Below are 18530 nucleotides of genomic sequence, written 5' to 3'. Positions count from 1 at the left end.
CGCGGCGCGCATCGCACAGCTGTCAGCACCAAGGACAGCACCGGCACCGGCTCCGCTCCAGACGCGGTTCGGGAGTCCAAACGGGCTGGGACGCGGTTCGACGGAAGCTAGTGCGATGTTCTAGCTAGCCCTTTTTAAAAAAAATATATATATATTATTATTATTATTTTTTATTTTTTTTAGAGAATCAGAGAAAAAAGATGCATTTCGGAGGTTTCCGCTCCTGATCAGGCACATTCCTCCGCATTTCGCATAGCCAGCGCTTCTCTCCGGGCTTCCGTTCTCCTTTTTCGGGGCTCCCATCCTCCCCCCGCCCCGGCCGGTCTCGTCGCCCACCTGGATCGCGCCCGCCTCGCTCAGTCCGAGCCGAGCCGAGCCGCCACCGCGGAGAAAAGGGACCGGGCTGCGCTGTGCGGGTTGGCGCTCCACGCGATGCGTCTGTTTCTGCTGGCGGTGCTCCTCTCGTGCTCCTGCGCGCGGGCCGGCTGCGAGCCCAAGATCGTGAACATCGGGGCCGTCCTGAGCCAGAAGAGGTACGAGCAGGTGTTCAAGGATGCCGTGAACCAGGCCAACCAGGTGTACGGCCGGGACAAGTTCAAGCTGAACGCCATTTCCGTCACGCACAAGGCCAACGCGATCCAGATGGCTCTGTCGGTGTGCGAGGACCTGATCCACAGCCAGGTAACCGAACCGCCGCGTCGGAGCAGAGGCTCCCCACCACGACACGTTCAAAGTTTTCATTTTCCATTGAAGGAGAAATCTACGGAAGACCATTATTGCCACTGGAAGAGGAAAGAAAGTCTGATTTCTTTTTTTGGGTCAAAATTCTGACATTTTTCTCAAAATTCTGTTGTTGTTTTTTAACTCAATTCTGAGTTTAATCTCAAAATTCTAACATTAATCTCAGAATTCTGACATTTTTTCCTCATAATCTGGAGAATAATCTAAGAATTCTAACTTTTTTCTCACAATTCAGAATTTAATCTGAGAATTCTGACTACAATCTCAAAATTCAAACTTTTTGTAATCTCAGATTTCAAACTTTTTTTCTCATAATTCAGACTTTTTTTGTCAGACTATAATCTTAAAACTCTGAATTTTTCCTCATAATTCTGACTTTAGTCTCATAATTTGTACTTTTTTGCAGAATTCTGATGTATTTCTAAAAATTCAGACTTTTATTCTCAGAATTTTGACTTTGATCTTACAATTCAGAATTTAATCTCTGAATTCTCATTGTAAACTCAAAATTCAGGCCTTTTTGTCAGAATTCTGACTTTAATTTTAAAATTCTGACTTTTTAGCTCATAATTCAGACTGTAATCTCAGAATTTGAACTTCTTTTCACCGAATTCTGACTTTAATATCAAAATCATGACTTTAATCAAAATTCATACTTTTTCACAGAATTCTGATATTTAATCTCAGCAGATTAAAATCGGAATTCTGAGAATGAATTTCTGAATTTGCACCTCACACAAGTTTCCTGGCCTAGTTATAGTGCAAATATCTTGGTACTTGAAATGAGACAAAACTAACTGAAAAGCAACTTTTCAGTTAGTTTTAAAACATCATCTTGTTTTAAGTCAGTAATTCTTCAGTACGCTTTGTGAAAGACATATTTTTGAGTCGACTGACGTTTCCTGTGTAAGAAATAAATTTATTGATGTTATATAGTATAGAAATGAGCAAAACTGACAGAGATGAAAGGTGGACATATATCATGCGTTATAATTCTATGTTACATAAGTTACCCTTTGTGAATTAAAGTATTGACATCTACAGACTTAATAATAATAATAAATCCATTTAAATGCGGCTGCAACATAAAATCAGACCTGATCTGAGTTTAGCTTCAAAACATAAATATTCCTCTAAACATTTAGAAACTGATGTTTCTTTCCACTTTGTGTTGCTCCGACATGACGAACTCCCCACAGATCTTTCAGCGCCGGCGTTCAAAAATAGCCTTTGGTTTGAGGCAGATTCCAGACAATAGGACCGCTCCACTTTTCCGGGCGCACAGCTGCAGATCTACTGAAGTGCACAGGAGCAGGTCAGGGGTGAAAATCTGCAGAACATTAAAACACGCCTGCAAGAAGCAGCCGGGGGATAGTTCAAGGCAAACCGCAGCTTAACTGAGCAAGACGACAACTTTTCAGGAGGGAGGATTTCTGTTACTGCCGCGCTGATGCAGAGACGACAAACTCATCTTCAATTTGGGCCGTGTCCAGATTATGAATGTCCTCAACGGGCTGCTTGAAATGATAAAATCCATTAGCAAACCTATATCACAAGGTAACATTGGTAACAATCATAAATGATCATAAAATAGTGAAATGAGGAAGAGGATTAAGTCCTGAAACAACAAAATAACTCTATCTTTTGATCTCAAAAGATTAAAGTCAGAAATCTGAGAAAAAAGTGAAAATTCTAAGATTAAAGTTAGAATTTTGAGAAAAGTCAAAATTATGAGTAAAAAGTCTGAATTTTATTTTATATTTTTATGTCTTGACCCGAATCGTCTTCCATATAAAACCGTCTTCTTTATTTCATTTGTACTATTATTGCCTCCAAACTGTAGTGGTGCAAAAAGTGTGAAAACGCCTTGAAAATGCTGGAATTTTACTGTGAACCCTGGAAGAAGCGCCGGCGTTATGTCACAGCGACCCGAGGCGTGAATCTCTCTCCCACTCACATAATTAGGCTTCATACAAAAACCCAGAAAGAACACCCACAGGTTCAGATCTGCTTTCTCATCCTCTGCTTGCTGTATCGCCTCAAACTGATGCACTCCTGTAGAATAACACAGGCCCATCCGATCACATGTACACCCAAAACACCAAACAGTCCTGATGTGCAAATGAGAACAAACCGTCTGAAGTGGACAGAAAGTCTGCGGGGAGTTTAATCAGATGAGATTAGCTTGTAGGACGCAGTGGCAGATGGAGGAGAAGAGCTGCCTGCGAGCATTCCTTGGAAGGAAGACCTCATTTCTGACCCAGCCATACGGGAAGCTCCCATCCAATAATCCGGGCCGCAGTGTCTCTGCCAGCCTGATCCCCTTTCCTCCCCGCCCGCCTCCCAGGCGTCTCATCCGCTCTGGTTTCCAACCCAAACACCCACAATGACGAACAAAAGACTTATTCCTCCTGCGTGACTAACATCCTTCCAGACGACAATGTTATTTTTAACCTTTTTATGCAACTTTTTGGAGCAGAGAGGAGTCTGGTTTAATTTATCTGCAGGATGTGATGTCTAAATTAATAGCTGCAGATGCTAATGGGGGTAAATCTTCTGGTTTCTCATTAATAATCATAAAACAAGACACAGTTTGGATTTTACTGTTGATTCGGAACCAAATTATTTCAACTGATGCTAAAAAACTGAGATCAAAATCATATTCATTATTCCTAGCTCCCATGAGGCTTTGCGTGAATAATGGGCGCGACTTCCGCCGCAAACCGGAAACGGCATTTGTTTACATGCTAGCAACGCGCTAGCCGGCTCTCGTCAGATGTTTTAGTCTATAAAATATGAGAACACCAGCTGCCACAGCTCAAATGTGACAGATGCTGAAGGTGAGTAGGAGGATGAGTGACTTGAAGGAGTATGTTACTGTTTACAGCCGGAAGTTTGGCGCATGCGCACAATGCCAGAAGGCAAGAAGACGATTCATTTACCTGCCATCCGTAGCCGCAGAAGTAGAACAAGTCCGTTAACAAAATAAAAGCTGGACACGTAGATATTGTTCACTTAGTGCGGTGAGCCACAGGAAAGGGGAAATAACAGAAAAACCGTTGAAGAACAATTCAAAACTCCTAGTTTTCTTTTTTTCTGGCTCTGTGTAGGCTAAGCTACATGCAGACATGTTGCCATAGCAACTGACAATGGCTCCACAAAAAACAATACAAAAACTTTCCCATACAGAGAACTGAATATTCTGTCCATTACAGTTTTATGTTTTTAGGTTTGATGTTCACTTTGTGATTATTGATAAGTGGTGTCTGTGATGGATTAGCTAACGCTGCTGTTAGCTCATCTAACACTGCAGCGGCTGGTTAGCTCATTGAAACACCTGCTTTACTGATGATCTGTCACAGTTGGTTTGTGGGTCGCCTTTCTTTTTTTATTTCATAACTGAACCGAAACACATGGAATTCCACAGCACGTCTACATGTTATGGTTGTCATAGTCAAGCTAGCATAGCTGAAATACTTCCCTCTCCCTTGTTATTTTTTTAAAATTAACTTTATCTTGTTGTAGTGTTGACAATTAGTAGCGAAGCACTGCGTCGGTTTTTCTTTTATATTTTTACCAGCTGAACAGGAGACAGGAGGAAATTACCTCACAGCAGCAGGTTGGAAGGTCAAAAAAGTTTTGTCAAAGAAAAGTAAAACAAGTTGATTGCTAAAACTACTGGTAGTCATCATCGGCAAGCAGCTTATTGCCTTCCAGGATTGAGATTGTCACATTTATGAGATACATGTTGGCTGAAATGTTCTTCCATAGAATTAAAACTAAAATATATTTTATTACTTTTTACACCAGACACTATGGAGGAAGTTCAGAACAGTTATAAAGACTAGAGGAAAAATAATGACTTAAATGTTTTAAAATATAGTTTTAAAAAATCATAATTAAATATTTAACTTTTATTTAATATTTAATAAGTTATACTTTTAGATTTTTTTTTGTTTTCAAATTTAAATAATTAATTATGTAAACTATTAATTGAATAATTTAATAAGCGAGTTATTTATGAACCACATAGCACATTTTAGCATCAAGGCAGTTTGAAGAGTTTCACATCGTAAATAACAACATGCCTGAACCAATGGAGAAACAAGTTAGAATAAGAAATGTTAAAATTTGTCGAGTGCCATCATCAAAATCAGAAATACAAATAAAATATGTTGGTCAATGTTCCATTTAATATGCTTCAAAACCAACTCTAAACAGATGAGCTTTTAACGGATTTGCAGTTTTCTGGAAGTCTGTTCCACATTTACAACCCACTTATATCTCCATACAAAAATTAAACATTTAAAAAAATATATCTATTAGTGTTGTTGTGATTTATTAGCGTTTTCATCCTTCTTTTCCTGCGTTTCTCTGCAGGTTTACGCCATCCTGGTGAGTCACCCTCCTCAGTCCAGCGACCATCTCACCCCGACGCCCGTCTCCTACACGGCCGGCTTCTACCGCATCCCGGTGGTGGGGCTCACCACGCGCATGTCCATCTACTCCGACAAAGTGAGTGACGGATGAAAACGGCTGGAGAGTCGGCACTCGCATGAATTAAGGAGTTCCCCAGGGACGCCTTCCAGAGCATCCTAGATTAAACGTCCCATCAGCGTCCATTAGGGGAGTTGTGATTAAACGGCTTTCCAGATGAAAGTCGAAAGTCTGCCATTAATATTGCCCCTGATGTAAAAAAGAAAAAGCTATGACGCACAAACCGCAGTAATGAACTCTTAAAAGCAATCAGACGAGTTAAAAAAAAGCAGAGGCATTAAAAATTTAAAGGAGGCCTTGGAAGATCTCCATTAACATCGGAGGGAGGATTTCACAACACTGGAAACATTTACAGATTTTATTTAAGTAATATGGTTTTACTTAAGTGGAAAAGCACCCTGGAGTAAACTTTGAGAAGTGATTAATTTTAAAAGTAATAAAAAATAGTTTTAAAATCTGAAATATCAGAATTGCATATAACTTTTCAGAGACAAAGCTTACCAGCAACAGAACTGCAGCTTCTTTTTTGATTCGTAATGAGTGTTTGGAGATAGAGCATCCTCCCGCTGTTGCAGGGATTGAAATTAATCTCTTAACAGATGGTAAATTATTATGTTTTCTTTTTTGTGAAGTTTTCCCTTCCTCATCGGTCCGTTTCCCTCTCGGTTCTCCTCAGAGCATCCACCTGTCCTTCCTGCGGACGGTCCCGCCGTACTCCCACCAAGCTCACGTTTGGTTCGACCTGATGCGCGAGTTCAACTGGAACCACATCATCCTGATCGTCAGCGACGACCACGAGGGCCGGGCGGCTCAGAAGAGGCTGGAGACGCTGCTGGAGGAGCGAGAGACGAAGGTGAGACGCCGGGGCGCTGCGACCCGCCCTCATCTCCTCCCTCCACCTTTAGGGAGTGTGTGAGCACGAGTGTGTGCGAGTGTTTTTCGGAGATCTTCTGTGTACCTAGCTGTTTCCCTCTCTGTTGTCTGAGCACATCTCTTTCTCACCATTGTGTAAACATTGGCTAACATTCCCAGAGACATCAACAGCGTCTAATGTGGTCTAATCTGACAGAAGTTTGTATGTTTATTTGCTCATCTTCACGTTGCTTTTCGCCACAGTCCAAATTATCTTGTGTCTATCCACACTGGGAGCCAAATAGTGGACTTTAACATGGGGCTCTGCAAACCATCGCAGAAAAACAAAATGGTTCCAGGTTTTTTTACTGTAGAAACTTTGGCATGTTTTGTCACGTTACAGATGCAAATTTTAATGTTTTTCCTTTAGCAGAAGGAAATTTATTTATTTTTGTTTGTTTTACTTGCAAAATTTTACATAAGAAAGTGAAAAAAAAAATTTGTCTTGCACATCATCCTGAACATCCTCTCAGGGAAATAAGGCAGTGGCAGCATCATGCTGTGGGGATGATTTCCTACAGAAAAGACAAGGAAACTGTTTAGAGTTTAAGAAATTATTTATAGGGAAATTGCATAAGAAGCTGCAAAAAGATTAGAAAATTAAAAATATAAACATTCAGACAGAGAATAAATAGATTTTTTATTGTTGGCTTAACATAATATTTTAATAAAAACACCTTAAAAAAGTAATCCAACCGAAAAGTAATTTTAAATTAAATTAAATCTCTTATACAGCACATTTGAACCCTAGAAAGGTTCTCAAATACACTTAACATTAATAGTAACTCAGTAAGTTAACCTTAGTTTTGTTTATTTTATACATATTTTAATACTTTTTCATCTTTGTTTGAACCTACATAAATCAGTGTTGTTACTGAATTTATGTTATTATGGTTATTTTACTGATAACTTGGTTTAAAAAGTAGTTGGATTACAAGTTACTTTATTAGTTACATCACATCTGTCTCACCAACGGTCACTTTACTGGAGGTGAGTTTTTAACAATGTCAGAAATTTTCCTCCTGACATTACGAAACTGTTTTCTGACAAAAATGTGCATTTTTTATTTAAAAAATGAAATGTATCTTTTTTGACTTCACATAGCATAAATTTATGCTTTTATTTAAAGAAAAACACAATTTTGGCACCAAATTCCATCTTTTATTGTTTGTGTTGGGAAACGTCCTGCATTAGTTGCAGCTTTATGCTTCTCTACCTGCTGGAAATTTCTCTTTAATCGTGTTTTTTAAGCCAAATAAAACTTTGTCACCAGCACAGAATGTAAAGTGAACCTGAATGTTTTCATGTTTAGCTGAAACAAACTGAAAATAGTGACGTATTTTCAGAGAAAACATTTCTCTCTTGTTGTTTACGTTTGTGTTGTTGACTCCTGAGGGCAGCTAATAAATTGTTTTGCAAAGAAAAATGACAAAAATAAACCTGAGTTATTTTATAAGTTATTTTAATAGGTCTGAATCAATTAATTGTGTTTATATTGAAGTAATTGTCAACTTATTTAGTAATCAATTAATCGTGAATTGGAGCATACAGACTAAAAAAAGCCATTTGTTGAACAAAAAACTGTGTTCATAGCAATAATTAAGCCAAACTGCTAAAATTTGTACAAATTTTGCATTTAAAATAAAAACACTATTATTGTAAATTTGTTTCACTCAAAACTCAAGTGAATTTTAGCTTCACCCAGTTCATCTAAAGGAATTTTATATATTTTTGTATTTTAGGTAATAAAATATTTATTTTATCATTAAAAAGGAACCGAATGATTTGTTTACTTGCATCTTTTAATGCAAATAATCAATCCAAAATAAAACTCATTCAAGTTTGCATTTGTGACATGAGAAAAAGTAAAAGTGGATCATGTTGCTAAATGTTTTTGTAAGCTGAATTCAGAGTTAGAATGTAACAAAGTTTCCCCAGTTAGGTAGAAACACAATTAGGATGAAAAGAAAAACTGAACCTGAACTCGATCCATTTAACAGGAGGTAATCTCTGTGGGACGGGTTTTCGCTCCTCTCGGGGCGACTTTCTGCTGTAATTGTGTGTCGGAGTGAAATGAGTCCCGATTCGGAGGCTTAATTAAATCAGAAGCTGCAGAGATTCAGAATATGACATCCACCCGAGGCTGTTTGCCCAAGTTGAAGCGAAAGCTGCTCTGATTGCTGGGATCAGCGCGAGCCGCCAACAGGAAAACACTTCAGAAGAAAAAAAAAATCACGCAGCCATTTACTCAGCTCAAATCATTTAGCCCAGAGTCGCATCCTGCATTTACGGAGAAAAAACAGACAATTAAAAGCTTGTGATGAGGATCCAGGAAGCTGCTTTTATGCACGGTGCAGTTTGGATGTCAAAATGAGCCCATCTGTGCTCTCCATCTAACGCCGCCGCTCGTTTCCCTGTGAGACGCCAGTCAGGAGTGGATATTTATACACAACTGCTGCGCCAGTTTAACGTCTTTAGCTTCTGTGGAAATACATCCGAGTTCAGGAAGCGATTATTGTACCGAAAGCTCAGAGTGGAACGGAAGAAGACTGAAAATCCACACAAATAGACAAGAACAGAGAGAAAATTGATTCTAGGACTAATTGTGTGTTTACTGTACGCGTCACTGGGTTCAGTTCTGTCAATAAACGAATAAAAACGACACGTTGTGTTTCTAATTCCCACACAACCTGCAGCTGAAGCCACATATTTACACACACCGAATAAAACTGACTAAACCTTTAACCCAAGTCATGCAGTACAAAAGACAGCCATCTATGGAGCTAAATTGGTGCCACAAAGTTTGTTCAAGAGAAAAAAGTAAGATTTGAAACTGAAAAAGAATCAAAAACTGAAAAACAAAACTCAAACCTTGAATCTGAACATTTTCTTTTTCTGTTTCAAATCTTTACTTTCACTTTAAATGTTTTTTTTTAATTTTACATTTAAATTAAAATTAAAAATTTCTTTAAAACTTTTTTCCAATTTTGAATCTTTTATTTTCATTTTCAAAATAATTTTTCAGTTTCAAATCTTTTTTTTTTCCAGTTTCAATTTCTTGCAAATTTTTTTACTTTTTTAGCTAAAAAATTGTCCCGTTTTTCTAAAAATGTAAAAATGTCTGAGATTTTTCTCAGACATTTTTAACTTCTCCTATTCAGTAATTTTCAAGTTTTTCCTAAAAAAAATAATCTGAGATTAATCTCAAACTTTCTGAGATTTTCCTCACAAATTTGCAAATTTTCAAACTCAGAAATGTCCATATTTAAAAAAATAATAATCTGAGTTTTTTACTCCTTTTTCTGTCTAAACTGTAATAATGCTGCAGAATAAAATATCCCTTCACTATAAAGTTTTTTGTGTCAATAAGTCTAAAGGACTCTGCATACTTTTCAAAAATACAGAGTGTTTTGAATTTATAAAAGTAGATCTTTGCTTCTTTACAAAAACGAACTGATGCAACATTCTTTAAAAGGAGAGAACAGCCTGGGTCGAGAGCTGGAGGCAAGCTGGAGAAGCTGTAAATTATTAAAGCACAAACTGCTGAGAAAAGACACAAAGTGCCAGGTTTCTTCTGCCTTTTAAAGACCCGCCATGTAATTTTGATGCGGCGCCACTTAAGGAGAAAAAAAAGAGCATAAAGAACGTAAAGAGGGATTTATTTTGGGCGCCGTGATGAACAGGAATGAGCAGAAAAAACAAAAACTTCTGTTGTAGGAGGAAATGCTTGGCTTGTTCGTTAAAACCCAAACTCGATCAAGAAATTTCTCGAGTGAAAAAGTATTTGGTAAAAATGTTACTCAAGTACTGAGTAACTGATCAAAACATTAATATGTAAAAATGACATCAACAGACTCACTAAAATATAAAGTTATGAGGAGATTTTGGTATTTTTAACATCAAAATTAAAATAATTCATACATAGATGGCAGATTATTTCACTTATACTAACACATTTTTCCCAGTGAAATAATCCGCCAGTGGAATTAAAACATTTTCATTAATTTTAAGGAATTTTTGTTAAAACAAGCCTCTATTTGTTGCTGAAAAGATATTTGTAAGTTGGTTTTGTCTTATTTCAAGTGTGCTAACAAACATGCAGTGGAAACTAGACCAGAAACACTTGGTGAGATTCTGTCTTTTTGTAGCGTGGGCACTGTGCCGTTACCTGGCAACGCCAGTCAGCCCAGGCTCGTTGCCTAGCAACGCCAACGGAACTCCAGCAGTTTGGCCAGCCGCTTTAAAATGGCTGCTGGCAAAGACAAGAGTTTTGTTGTTTACTGCAGAAATGTACTGAACATGTTTTCTCTACTTTTTGTAGAGTGTACTTATATTATTAGAAAATAAGTGAAATGCAGTTTGGAAAGCTGAAATATTACTTGTTGGTTAGTTTTGTCTTTTGTCAAGACGTTTGACCTTAGAGACCAGACCAAAAATACTCGGTAAGATTTTCTGTTTTTTGGCTGTAACTTGACAATCGGGAGGTTTTTGAAGCGGCTGGTTGTCTTTTTTTAGTTCTTGAACTGTTTTTAGAGTCAGATGAGACCCAAGTGGAAGCACAAAAACATTAAAATTAGATTTTAAAATGTTCCAGTTACGTCAGGAAGCGCAATAAACCTTCCTGATCTTTACTTCCCAGCACATTTCAGTCATTTCTGATTCCTGTGGCGATGTTCTTTGCAAGCCCCAATGTTAAAGCTCCCAATTTGAAGCAGAAAAGTGGAGATTTGTTGGAATGCTTTACTGCCCTCCATTTTCAACTGTTTATAATATTTTTCTGTGTCTGCATATTTTCTCTGTGCACATTACTCATCAGAATAAAAAAAGGAACTATGAAAACCTCGACCAACTGTCCTATGACAACAAGCGAGGACCTAAGGTATATTTGCATGGTCAATGCACGCCGCCCACCAACTTTCCAAACGTAGCAACTAGAAACCAGCCCAAACCAGTCACCAGCCGACCCAGAAATGCCCCCTCTCTCTTGGTAGCACGTCTTTTCTTTGATTTTTTACTTTCAGACATTTCCCTATAATTTAAAAAAAAAAAAGAATGATTTTGGTATGAAAAAAAAAATAGATTTTTTTCGGTTGTTCCAGAAAAAAAAAAAAGAAGAAGAGAACAGAGCCCCGCTTTTCTCATTTTAATTTTTTTTTTCCGTCAATGAAGGAATGCATGTTCTTAAAAACACACACACACACACACACACACACACGCATACGAAAAAAAAGAAAACAGTTTGCAAGCTCATTCCTTTGTGGAGGACCGGTAGTTTGGGACTCAGACTTCCCAGAAGCTACTTCCTCCCTTTCCGTAGCACCTCCCTGGTTTCAGCAGTTTTAATTTTTTTAATTTGATTTATTTATCTTTTCGGAGGGAGAACGCCCCCCTCACTCCCTTCCTCACCTGTTTTTAGTTACTGGTTGCATTGACCTTCTTCTCCCCCTCTACCTAACACATGCACGTTCTTCTTTGGAGCCTTGATATAACCCTCAGTTTGCATGCAGACAAATGCAAAAGTTTTTTTCCCTTCAAGCTTTTTCTTTTTTTAGTTCAGCCGGTTCCCCTGGATCGCTTTCCTTTTTAATCTCTGTCTCTCGTTTTTTCAAACCAAATTGGCCACGCTCGTACCACGCAGGTAAAGCGGCAGCATGGTGTCTGTGCTCGGGAAAAGTAGCTGGCTTGACCTTTCTTCTGCCCCAACCGCAGGCAGAGAAAGTCCTACAGTTCAGTCAGGAGACAAACTTAACCGCGCTGCTGCTGGAGGCTAAAGAGCTGGAGGCCCGAGTCGTCATCCTGTCCGCCAGGTGAGGCGACCTTTCACCTTTCTGCCTGGTTCAGCAGGTAAAGAAGCTGCATGGTCAGCAGAGATAAATATACAAAGTCTTTAATATATATATTATATATATTTAATATATCTTTAATATAGTGCTCACATTTTGTAGAACCACAAATATAAATGCAGAGTTTGGTAGTAATTAGTTGCATTTACTTGAGTAACCTTTTGAAATGAATGTACTTTTAGGAGTATTTTTACTACACTGTACGTTGAGTGATTTTATTATGAAGTATTTTCTCTTACTTGAGTAAAATTTCTGGATTTTCTTCCCACTGAATGAAAATCAAACATGTTTTAACCAAAAATCCACCAGACACAGACACACACCTGGAGTTTTTGTTAAAGTTTTATAAGTTTTTTATTGAAAGAAACTGATTTGGAAAAAAAATATTTTGCCTGATTTTGTTATTTCTTGTTACTTATATGAATTATTGTCATTTTGGTTCTTAAAATACCAAACTTTCACTTAACTTTATATTTTGGTCCATTTAATGATGTAATTTTTAAATATTAAATGATTGATAATTTCATCAGTTACTTTTTTACTCTTATTTGAGTACAAACATTTTACAGACAGAGTTGGGTAATAACTAGTTACATTGACTTGAGTAACATTTTGGAAGAAAAATTACTTTTTACCTTTACTTGAGTAATTTTATTATAAAGTATTTCTGCTCTTATTTGAGTAAATTTCTGGATTTTCTACCCACTGAATAAAAATCAAACACATTTTAACCAAAAATCCACCAGACGCAGACACAAACCTGGAGTTTTTGTTAAAGTTTATAAGTTTTTTATCGAAAGAAACTGATTTGGAAACATTTTCTTTTGTCTGATTTTGTTATTTTTTTTGGAACTTATATAAATTATTGTCATTTTCGTTCTTAAAATACCAAAATTTCCACTGAACTTTACATTTTTGTCCGTTTGATGATGTAATTTTTAAATATTAAATGATTGATAATTTCAGTAGACTTTTACCAAACACTTTTTACTCTTACTTGAGTAATTTCTTGGACCTCAATATCCAGGCAGCAGAAATGTCCTGGGTGACAGAATCAGTTGTTAGCAAGCACTGATAATCCACTTCCTTTGCTTTTGCTACGTCTCTTTAAATCTCAGAGAAATGTTGGTCTCCTTTTCAGCTCTTCTGGGATTTGTCGTAGTTCAGGTGATATTCCAGCTTTTGAGATGCTAATCAGCTGCTTCTGGTTGTAAAAACAAGCTTGTTGCCATGGCAACGCACCATAAAAAATCCAAAAAGAGAGAGGAGAAAACGCTTCCAGCTGCACAGCATCCAAAAAGCAGGCAAATGTGGCAACAGAAAATGAGTTACACAAAAGCTACCAGCAGGTTCGCGTCCTGTAATCTGTCATTTTACATAACGAGGGTTTAAAGTCCCAACAAACGGAAGCAGTGTAATATTTTAACAATGTTTTTGTTTTTTTATCTCCAGCGAGGACGATGCTGCCGCCGTGTACAAGGCGGCCCGCTTCCTCAACATGACCGGCTCAGGCTACGTGTGGCTGGTGGGGGAGCGGGAGATGTCCGGTAAAGCTCTGAGCGAGGCGCCTGATGGTACGTCCATCCAGAAACTCGCCCCGACGTTTGGTCCAGAATCAAACAGAAACACATAAAGGATCCCAGAGATTAGCTAGTAATCATTAGATAAATACCAGAACACCTGCATGTTGTGCTAAACTCTTCAACCTTCTGTGTTGAAGGATTAAATAGACCCAAACACTCAGAACTGAAGTAATTTAGTTGTTTTTTTTGTTTAAAGGTGACCTATTATGCTTCCGTGAACAGGTTGGGTGGTTTTAGGGTCTCTTGTCACTTTAAATCCAAATAATCTGCTGCGTATTTGGACTATTTTTGGAAACACTTGTCTTTTCCAGCAGCCATTTTACAGTGGTAAAACCAGTTGACCAAGCGTGGTGGAACTCAGCTTCGGTTGCTAGGTAACGGGCGGAATTCGGCTGGGGTTGCTAGGTAACGGTGTAGTGCCCGTCGAATGTGACTCAGCAATTGGGAGGTTTTTGAAATGGCTCATTTTTCAGACACCAAAAAACAACTGGGTGTTTTTTAAGTTCTTGGACTGTTTTTTAAAAAATAGCAGAAACTCAAATAAAAGTATAAAAACATGCAAAAGTGAAATTTGCATAGTAGGTCCCCTTTGATGTAAAACATTAGCATCTTTAAAAAATGCTAATTGTATTTTTGTTTAAATAGCACACAATATTCTCTTTTACATGTTAACATACGCCAGGCTTTTGCATGTAAAGATAATAAATGAATCCAGATTTATCCATACTAACACCATACTAACATGGTTTACCATTCCTTAGCTAGCATATGTGCGTAACATTAGCATAATTTATAATTAGCTTACATCATGCTAGCGTTATATTTTTTATTGATTTTAACCTTACAGGAGTAGCAAACTTAAAATAAATTGGTAGATTTTTAATGTTTAAGGAAGCAATATAATTTTAATTATTTGAAAATAAAACATCGGCTGATAAAAACTAAATTTACAGGAAACAAATTAAGTTTGATATCTTATATTTCCCCAACAGTGACAGCACTCAACAGGAGGAAGATTTTAATTGGCGTACAAACTATAACAACAATCTCCATGTGTAATGTCATTTAGTTTGTATTATTCAATGGTACTTTAAAAAAAAAAGTGTTATGATGCTAGTCTGATGTTCTTGGGGGCCCCCTGGTGGTGTGGGGGTCCTAAGTGGATTTTTTTGCTCTTGTTGGTGACGGTTTTTGTTGCCGCCGGGTCTCAGGACTGATCGCCCTCCAGCTCATCAATGGGAAGAACGAATCGGCCCACATCACCGACGCCGTGGCGGTGGTGGCCCAGTCCATCCAGGAGCTGTTTGAGAAGGAGAACATCACAGAACCACCGAAAGGCTGCGTGGGCAACACCAACATCTGGAAGACGGGGCCACTTTTTAAGCGGTGCGCTCGCCACAAATCACTCAACATTCACAAATTTTCCTCTGATTTTCACCAATCATTGCAACTTTTCCGTAAATCTGACCAATCACTGGAACTCGGATGGATTTCGACCAATCCAGCCAAGTTTAACTTCCTGTTTCACAACGTCTGTCGAACGGCGAACCTGCTGGCTCAGGGTTGTCCAAAGTGTGGCCCGGGGGCCATTTGTGGTGCTTGAAATAATTTTGATCGGCCTGATGACGACAAGTCAGAAACGGTAAAATTTTTACCAACAAAATAGAAAACAAATTTGGAAATTGTCTTTTTTTTTAAGGGTTTATAGACTTTATGAAAATGTTCTTTATTTTTAAGCAGTTAAAAATAAAAATCACAATTTACAAATTTTTGCTTTTTAAATTTAATGATAAAAAGTTTGGACACCACTGAGTTAGTTGAAAGTTTGTGTGACGCTTAATGGTAACATTTACATTTTTTAAATTGTTTTTGCAAAAACCGTTATTTCACTTATAACAAGACTTTTTCCTCATGTTGTAAGTTAATTTATCTGCCAATTAAACTGGTATTTTTCATCAATATTCAGGAATTATTGACTTAAAACAAGACTCTGTATCTTGCTAAAGGTTAATTTTACGTTAGTTTTGTCTAACATATTTGAACGTGAAATTAGACCAAAATTACTTGGTGAGATTTTGTATTTTTGCAGTGTAAACAATTTTGTTAATTGTCACCATTACTCATCAAAATGTTGGTCAATGTTTCATTTATTATGGTTCAAAAACAAATCAAAACAGGTGGATTTAGTCTGGATTTAAAGGAATTCAGTGTTTCAGTTGTTCTGCAGTTTTCTTTATTTGAGGTGCTGTTTCAATAAGATACTTGAAAATGTGATTTGCTGTGTAATTGTAAACTACATGGGAATCCTATCTCTTTTTTTGGGAACTTGACTTTTTCGATGGGAAAGTAAAGCTTAAAAATAATGAGAAACTTTGACAAAGTTTTTGTGAAAAGTTGCCGCAAAATGAGTCGTTTTATTCCACAACAAATAACAAAAAGGCTGAGTGACATCCTGGAGGGAGTGGATAGGTGCTGCAATGCAATTAGGATAAAGCTGGTTGTTTGTTATATGACTATTAAATAAAAAACTACAAACCTGCAAGAGGAAACTGTTGAGGTGTCTATCAGACAACCTAATGCTCATTTCAAATGAAAACAGATATTTACTCATCATGGTTTGATCATTTCTTCAGGCCAGCTGACTTGCTGTGTGTTTTTCATGCTTTCTTTTCTGAACATATGCCTGAAAATGCAGAGAATGTCCTTTACCATCAGCTTTAGCCCAGTTCAGGTTCTGCATCCTGCAGATGGAGCTGACCTAGTTACAAGAGGCTTCGCTGCTGCGTCACTGAAGAAAACGCAGTTTTTATAAAAACTGATGCAGCTGCAAACAGTCGAGCCTGTTTTCTGTCATGATAATCACATTGTCCGGTAGAAATGTGTCAATTTGCTGCCAGACGGAGCTGAAAGGAAATAATTCATATTAAATAATGAATTATTTTATAATTCATCATTTTAGGTCACGCTAAAAATTGTTTTAAAAAAGTATGAGAATAAAGTCATAAAATTACAAGAAGAAAGTTGAAGTATTCAGAGAATAATAATAATATTGACTTTATTCTCAAAATAATTTGACTTTATTCTTATAATGTGACTTTATTTTCATGTTATTTTGACTTTATTCTCATAATTTTATGACTTTATTCTTATAATATCATGATTATTTTCTTGAAATTTGACTTTCTTCTCATAACCTTATATTATTTCCGTCATAGGATTTTATCTCGCAAAATCAAATTTCTTTTCTCAAAATATGTCTTTATTTTCATAATATTGTGATTTATCCTCAAAATTTGACTTTATTCTCATATTATTTTGACTTTATCCTAGTAATTTTATGACTTTTGTCAAAATTTTATTTTCTTCTTGTAACTTTACAACATTATTCCTATAATACTATAATTTTATCTATATGACGTTTTCTTCTCAAAATATGACTTTATTCTAATTTTATTTTGACTTTATCTTTTATTTATTTCTCTTAGAATGGCCCTACTGTAATTAATTGCAATGCAAACACATATTTATACATAAATAATTGTATTTTTTTCCCACAGAGTGCTGATGTCGTCCAAATATCCGGAGGGTCTGACTGGACGCGTCGAGTTCAACGACGACGGAGACAGGAAATACGCTCACTACACCATCCTCAACTACCAGAAGTCTCGCCTGGTTCAAGTCGGCATTTACAACGGCACACAGGTAACGCTTATTAAAACTTATATTAGTATTTTGTTTCTTTTTGCTGGTTATTTGGTTTGAATTAAATCCAGTCTGGATACATAATCAGTTTGAGCATCACAATGTCATCAGCAAATGGGATGTTTAGACGTGTTTTTCACTGCAGTGGGTTACAAATGCATATAAACTAAACGATTAATTGCGATTAATCTGTTATTGAAATACTCTTCAACTAATTGATAAATTGCTAACTTGTGTAAACAGATTCATAAAAAGACCATTTTATGAAAGAATAACATATTTAGAGCCGTAATTAAGCCAAAACTGGACAAAAATATAAATATTTAGCTTTTAAAATGTGGAAAACCTTTGTTTGTACACAGAACTCCTCGAGTCCAAATGTTAGCTTTCCTGGTTTAAATTTATAAAATAAATCTGTTGAGAGTCTTCTGCTATCCAATTCTTACTCCATTAATAGAAAAAGCAATCAACAGATCAGTCCTAAACATTGATAATCAATCAGAAAAGCTGAACTTTCCACATGTTGATGTCAGGATAATTTTTACTTTAATTCACTGCGTTTTAGGCAATAAAATGTTTTTTTTTTTGTTTTTTTTACTCGTATTTTATGTCCTGTATGTTTAATATTACATAAAACAAATTTACACTGCAAAAACACAAAATCCTACACAGTATTTTTGGTCTAATTTCTAGTGCAAATATCTTAGTTCACTTGAAATAGGAAAAAAATAACTTGCAAGTAACTTTTCATCAAGATATAAAAGCTTGTTTTAAGTCAATAATTTCTTGATGTTGATTTTAAAAAGTGCTAATTTTACTGGCAGATTATTTAATTTGTAATAACATATTCTTCCCATTTTATAAGTGAAATAATCCGCCAGTGGAACTGGAACTTTTTAGGAGTTATTTACTTAAGTCAAGCTGCTATTTTTTGCTAAAAAGTTACTTGTAAGTTAATTTTGTTTTATTTTAAGTGAACTAAGATATTAGCACTAGAAACTAGACAAAACTACTTGGTAAGATTGTGTGTTTTTGCAGCGTCAGGGTTTCCCTCAGTGTATTATAAGCCTGGCGGGCCACCAGGCTTTACTTGTGACCCCACCAGGCTTAGCGTTATTAGCTATTTTTTTTAAGTCTCTTTAAAAAATTGCTTTTTTTAAGGCTTTATAGTTTGTGTTCAGGTGTTAATCTTCCAATCTTTCAATAACACATAATTATCAAGTGATATTTTCAAATTTCCTGTCAACTTTAA

General features: G+C 36.6%; 1 protein-coding gene across 11 annotated transcripts in view; it reads left to right on the top strand.

Annotated features, from left to right (window-relative positions):
• The first annotated feature begins 186 nt into the window (after positions 1-186).
• The window catches only part of grin1a (glutamate receptor, ionotropic, N-methyl D-aspartate 1a), a 52961-nt gene continuing 34617 nt past the window's right edge, over positions 187-18530 (top strand). For 4 of the 11 annotated variants that reach the window (XM_028025012.1, XM_028025010.1, XM_028025008.1 and 1 more), the window contains exons 1-8: positions 320-681; positions 5122-5256; positions 5915-6091; positions 10967-11029; positions 11860-11957; positions 13446-13567; positions 14788-14962; positions 17134-17278. In XM_028025012.1, the coding sequence (XP_027880813.1) occupies positions 433-681; positions 5122-5256; positions 5915-6091; positions 10967-11029; positions 11860-11957; positions 13446-13567; positions 14788-14962; positions 17134-17278 (1164 nt within the window). In that variant the 5' untranslated portion in view covers positions 320-432. Of the gene's footprint in view, positions 682-3488; positions 3582-5121; positions 5257-5914; positions 6092-10966; positions 11030-11859; positions 11958-13445; positions 13568-14787; positions 14963-17133; positions 17279-18530 lie in introns of those variants that run through there. The other 7 variants (XM_028025018.1, XM_028025016.1, XM_028025014.1 and 4 more) reach the window with 4 other exon arrangements.

Source organism: Xiphophorus couchianus, chromosome 8, assembly GCF_001444195.1.
Source record: "Xiphophorus couchianus chromosome 8, X_couchianus-1.0, whole genome shotgun sequence".
NCBI classification, from domain to species: domain Eukaryota; kingdom Metazoa; phylum Chordata; class Actinopteri; order Cyprinodontiformes; family Poeciliidae; genus Xiphophorus; species Xiphophorus couchianus.
This window is presented reverse-complemented; position numbering and strand designations above follow the sequence as displayed.